Consider the following 5,880-nt stretch of genomic DNA (forward strand, 5'->3'; position numbering starts at 1 on the left):
TGATACTTTATTGACAACTCGCAACATAATTTATATGATGCCTTTTGTTTCCGTCGAAGCCTATTTGATGTACGGCAAGGATATAACATGTTATATGTGCTAAAATAGTCAAGTGAGGGTAGATTTAGCTTACATTTAGGATTATATTTGAAGAGTTAATTGAGTTAAAAATCTGTCACTGACGTCACCGGTCTTTGTCTCCGGTGATGTCTCCCTGTAATAACGAATGGACAATTGGAATAGTATGAAATTAAGTATGGGTAGATTTAGCTTAAGTTTGGAATTAGATCCGATAAAATGTTTGTCATGGACTAAAATTATGTCCCTGATATCACAGGTATTTGTCTCAATCAAAGACTTATTGACGTAATGAGTGGGCATTTGTAATTAGTATGAAATTTAGCAGGGGTACAGTTAAGTGAAAGATACGCATACATTAGATTATCAAAGTTTATGTTTTGTATATTCTGCCCCTGACGTCACTGGCCTTTGTGTCCGCCGAGGGCCCCGAGCCGAGAGGAGGCGAGCAGACTGTACGGGAAGCCTGTCAAGTACGGGCTGCGGGGACGACTGGCTGTCACAAGACTTTTCACCGAAGACCCGAGGACGAGGGACGATGAGGCTGATCTTGGTGTTTTGTGCTTTATCTTCGGCGTGGGTTGCCAACGGCCAGCTCTTGAGATATGAAGGGAAGGTGAGAAGTAGTGTGAGTGTTTTATATATGGAGGGGAGTAAGTTGGAAGGGAAGAGAGGGAGTAATTTTTCTGCTGCGTATTTCGCGTTTGGACAAATAGGGTAATGGATGAGTCATTTCCCTGTGACTCTATAGGAAGAGTGGCCACTAACATGTCTTTGTATGTAAATATATTGTAATAGATAATAGATAAGATGGTATCGTTTAAATATCCTGTATTTTCCTAAAGTTTCAGTCAAATGTATTTTTTTAATAAGCAAGTTGTGCCTAAATTCTGACTAACCCAAATTTCATCTTTTGGGGTTGAAGTGTATAGCAAGTAATTTGTTCATCATACTCTTTTCTATTTATCTTCATTCAATGTTGAGGAAGTCATCACTAGGCAAAAACCTTTATCTGTAATAGGGCTGCAGTTTAATCTTGTGCTAATCCAAAAATAATCCTAACCAAACCCAGGGCCTAGGGCAGGCTATTACACCGACCAACCTCCCCTTTGTAATTACTAAATAGCACAGTCTCATTTAGCAACTATCTGTGAATTAGAAGAACATCTTTTCCACAGTACTCAACAGGATGAGAATGTTATTGGTGTTTTGCTAGATGGATTTAAGGATTGTATTTACCATTTTTTTAGAATTGACAGGCCATATAAAGTAGGCAGTTGTTATGACACTAAGATTCTTCCAAGCTTTGTGCAGAAAATATAGTAATCCTGAATTCTTGTCAGTGTCATGTGACCATCTCCAGCATGATACTTTCACTTTTAATACATGGTAGCAATGCAAAGGACCTGTAGCATGCCTGGAAAAAAAATTATATATATATATTTATGTGTATATATACGTATGTATATATATATATATATATATATATATATATATATATATTTATGTGTATATATACGTATGTATATATATATATATATATATATATATATATATATATATACATACATATACATACATACATACACACACATATATACATATATATAATGTGTGTGTGTGTGTGTGTGTGTATGTGTACATATAAAAAATGGTTCATTCTTGAATAGGATCATATAAGATTATACATTTCCTGTTTATACACCTTAGCACATTGCATAGTATCAGAAATAACTGATGCTTAAATAAACAAGAAGTAACAGATTGACAAATTCTGTTAGATATTATCAAGATTTGACAAGTAGGATAGGTTAAGGTTGGGTTATAATTAAGGTAGATTAGAAAAAAGTTGGGTTAGAAAAGATGTAGGTTATACATAGGTTTAGACTAGATTACAGATATGCTCCCCTCCCTTCTAAACATATATATAATTCTTCCTGTCCTTGCTTAGGTTATCATTTTTTAGCAAGGAAAGTTGGACTGATCTCTACATTCAAATAGACAATAACCAGGATACATCTTTTCCATTTTTAAATTGTATAATGGCCACACAGTGAACTAAAGTATACACTTGTATATTTTTAGCGCACTGTCAAATTTAAGGTAAGAAGCTTTGCTCTATGAGCTTAAAGGTTCCAGAATAATATCATGGGAATTTGGGGAGTGTTGAAAACTTATGAGAAAAACACAATGCAAATATTTATATGAATAGGTATATCTGTAATTTTACATTTCTCTTCATATAGATACATTTTGGTGCAGATGGTCATGACCAGCTGCCCCATAGCAAGGTAAATATCAAATAGCAGTTTCATATTAGTCTAATGCAGGGGTTCCCAACCAGGGGTGCTCGCACCCCCTGGGGGTGCGAGACATCATTCCAGGGGGTGTGAGAAGCAGGCTTGTAAGTTTTAAGAAATTTCCTTAGTTTAAGGAAATTTCAGCTCTTTTAAGGATATGATAATTATTACTCTCCTGTGGTCTTTTTGTTTGCTTTTGTAGTGGATTATAGAAAAAGCACTTCTTTAATTTCTTTGGTAAAGCAAAACCGGGGTATCTCCAGTCCCTGTTTTTAGCATGTATAAAATGTAATGGGTGCTAGGTCAGATAATTTTTTTTTTAGGGGTGCAGGAGTTAAAAAAGGTTGGGAATCACTGGTCTAATGTGAGATTATAATGTAATATGAAATGTGATGTATTTGTTTTCTACAATTGGAAATGCCCTTGCTTCAGTTTTGTCTTTTTCTTTTTAATTTCCTTAAACTATGTGCAGCATAGTATGAGAATGTTGTGTGATATAAAGTGTGATAAATATGTTGTCCACATTTTGAGGCCATGTCTTATTTATTTCATATATATTCATTTTTGTTCCCAAATGCAGAAACTTCTCGGTGGAGATGGACATGATGAGCACCCTCATGGCCAGGTGAATAAGGAATTATAGTTTCTATTGAATTTAAGAATTTTTTATCACATGTTTTATTTGGTGTAGTCCTATCACATTGTTGAATTTTGTCTGTGTATGTGCATGTATCTGATTGTTTATTTATATTTTCTAGAAAATTGTTTTAGATAGATTAACGTTCTTATTTGTTGCAGAAACTTCTTGGAGTAGATGGCCATGATCAGAGAGCCCATAGCCAGGTAGGAATAAAATTGTTTTATGGTTCTAGCAATATATGTGCCAAAAGATATTATGATTGATATTTGAAATCAAATATATTTCTGTTTTAACACAAGATAACACAAGTTGTGGACAGAAGAATCCTATTACTATTTGATATGATATATTCTGTATCTTCTTGTTCTTCAGGCTCTCCTAGGTGGTGATGGCCATGATCAGAGGCATCACAGCCAGGTAATTATGAGCTGGTTTCTGTGTGTGACAGACTGACAGGCAGACAGACAGAGCTGACCTAGACCCAGAGAGGTTTGACTTTAATGTTATCCTTAAAATTAATTAACATGTTTTAAAAAACAGAAAAGATTTAATGTAGTACTTCAAAAAGATTAACCTATATTGTGAGAAGGAGAAGATTTGATTTGATATGGAAATACACTAACATGTTTTAGAAGATGTAAATATTTTGTTTTGTCGACAGCCACTTCTTGGAGCAGATGGTCATGATATGCGACCCCATGGACAGGTAAGGTGACCCGATACTTTGAGAGAGAGAGGAGAGAGAGAAAAGAGAGAGTTAGAGAGAGAAAAGAGAGAGAAAGAGAAAGAGAGAGTGAGAGAGGGAAAAGAGAGAGTGAGAGAGGGAAAAGAGAGAGTGAGAGAGGGAAAAGAGAGAGTGAGAGAGGGAAAAGAGAGAGTGAGAGAGGGAAAAGAGAGAGTGAGAGAGGGAAAAGAGAGAGTGAGAGAGGGAAAAGAGAGAGTGAGAGAGGGAAAAGAGAGAGTGAGAGAGGGAAAAGAGAGAGTAAGAGAGGGAAAAGAGAGAGTGAGAGAGGGAAAAGAGAGAGTGAGAGAGGGAAAAGAGAGAGTGAGAGAGGAAAAAGAGAGAGTGAGAGAGAGAAAAGAGAGAGTGAGAGAGAGAAAAGAGAGAGAGAGAGAAAAGAGAGAGAGAGAGAAAAGAGAGAGAGAGAGAAAAGAGAGAGTGAGAGAGAGAAAAGAGAGAGAGTGAGAGAGAGAGTGAGAGAGAGAGTGAGAGAGAGAGTGAGAGAGAGAGTGAGAGAGAGAGTGAGAGAGAGAGTGAGAGAGAGAGTGAGAGAGAGAGTGAGAGAGAGAGTGAGAGAGAGAAAAGAGAGAGTGAGAGAGAGAAAAGAGAGAGTGAGAGAGAGAAAAGAGAGAGTGAGAGAGAGAAAAGAGAGAGTGAGAGAGAGAAAAGAGAGAGTGAGAGAGAGAAAAGAGAGAGTGAGAGAGAGAAAAGAGAGAGAGAGAGAGAGAAAAGAGAGAGTGAGAGAGAGAAAAGAGAGAGTGAGAGAGAAAAGAGAGAGAGTGAGAGAGAAAAGAGAGAGAGTGAGAGAGAAAAGAGAGTGAGAATGAGAAAAAAGAGAGAGTGAGAATGAGAAAAAAGAGAGAGTGAGAATGAGAAAAAAGAGAGAGTGAGAATGAGAAAAAAGAGAGAGTGAGAATGAGAAAAAAGAGAGAGTGAGAATGAGAAAAAAGAGAGAGTGAGAATGAGAAAAAAGAGAGAGTGAGAATGAGAAAAAAGAGAGAGTGAGAATGAGAAAAAAGAGAGAGTGAGAATGAGAAAAAAGAGAGAGTGAGAATGAGAAAAAAGAGAGAGTGAGAATGAGAAAAAAGAGAGAGTGAGAATGAGAAAAAAGAGAGTGAGAATGAGAAAAAAGAGAGTGAGAATGAGAAAAAAGAGAGTGAGAATGAGAAAAAAGAGAGAAAGAGAGAGAGAGAAAGAGAGAGAGAAAGAGAAAGAGAAAGAGAAAGAGAAAGAGAAAGAGAAAGAGAAAGAGAAAGAGGGAGGGAGGGAGGGAGGGAGGGAGGGAGGGAGGGAGGGAGGGAGGGAGGGAAGGAAGGAAGGAAGGAAGGAAGGAAGGAAGGAAGGAAGGAAGGAATGAAGGAGAGAGAGAGGAGGGGGAAGGAAGGAAGGAATGAAGGAGAGAGAGAGGGGGGGGGATGAAGGAGAGAGAGAGGGGGGGGATGAAGGAGAGAGAGAGGGGGGGGATGAAGGAGAGAGAGAGGGGGGAAGGAATGAAGGAGAGAGAGAGAATGGGGGAGGGAAGGAATGAAGGAGAGAGAGAGAATGGGGGAGAGAGAGAGAGAGAGAGAGAGAGAGAGAGAGAGAGAGAGAGAGAGAGAGAGAGAGAGAGAGAGGGAGGGAGGGAGGGAGGGAGGGAGGGAGGGAGGGAGGGTGGGAGGGAGGGAGGGAGGGAGGGAGGGAGGGAAGGAAGGAAGGAATGAAGGAGAGAGAGAGGGGGGGGGAAGGAATGAAGGAGAGAGAGAGGGGGGGGAAGGAAGGAAGGAGAGAGAGAGGGGGGGGGGGAATGAAGGAGAGAGAGAGGGGGGGGAAGGAATGAAGGAGAGAGAGAGAGAGTGGAGGAGGGAAGGAATGAAGGAGAGAGAGAGAGGGGGGAAGTAATGAAGGAGAGAGAGGGGCGAAGGAATGAAGGAGAGAGAGAGAGTGGGGGAGGGAAGGAATGAAGGAGAGAGAGAGAGTGGGGGAGGGAAGGAATGAAGGAGAGAGAGAGAGAGAGAGAGAGAGAGAGAGAGAGAGAGAGAGAGAGAGAGAGAGAGAGAGAGAGAGAGAGAGAGAGAGAGAGAGAGAGAGAGAGAGAGAGAGAGAGAGAGAGAGAGAGATATTATCAGTTAATTCATATACACTAACCTTGCTTCTAGAGATCC

General features: G+C 39.4%; 1 protein-coding gene across 1 annotated transcript in view; it reads left to right on the forward strand.

Moving 5' to 3' along the window:
* Nucleotides 1-434: 434 nt before the first annotated feature.
* The window catches only part of LOC125028550 (cathepsin F-like), a 21,888-nt gene continuing 16,442 nt past the window's right edge, over nt 435-5,880 (forward strand). Inside the window, exons 1-6 of the mRNA XM_047617933.1 lie at nt 435-694; nt 2,325-2,369; nt 2,959-3,003; nt 3,177-3,221; nt 3,391-3,435; nt 3,680-3,724. Of these exons, the coding sequence (XP_047473889.1) occupies nt 617-694; nt 2,325-2,369; nt 2,959-3,003; nt 3,177-3,221; nt 3,391-3,435; nt 3,680-3,724 (303 nt within the window). The 5' untranslated portion in view covers nt 435-616. The remainder of the gene's footprint in view (nt 695-2,324; nt 2,370-2,958; nt 3,004-3,176; nt 3,222-3,390; nt 3,436-3,679; nt 3,725-5,880) is intronic.

The sequence above is a fragment of the Penaeus chinensis genome, chromosome 9 (genome assembly GCF_019202785.1).
Source record: "Penaeus chinensis breed Huanghai No. 1 chromosome 9, ASM1920278v2, whole genome shotgun sequence".
Lineage (NCBI taxonomy): Eukaryota > Metazoa > Arthropoda > Malacostraca > Decapoda > Penaeidae > Penaeus > Penaeus chinensis.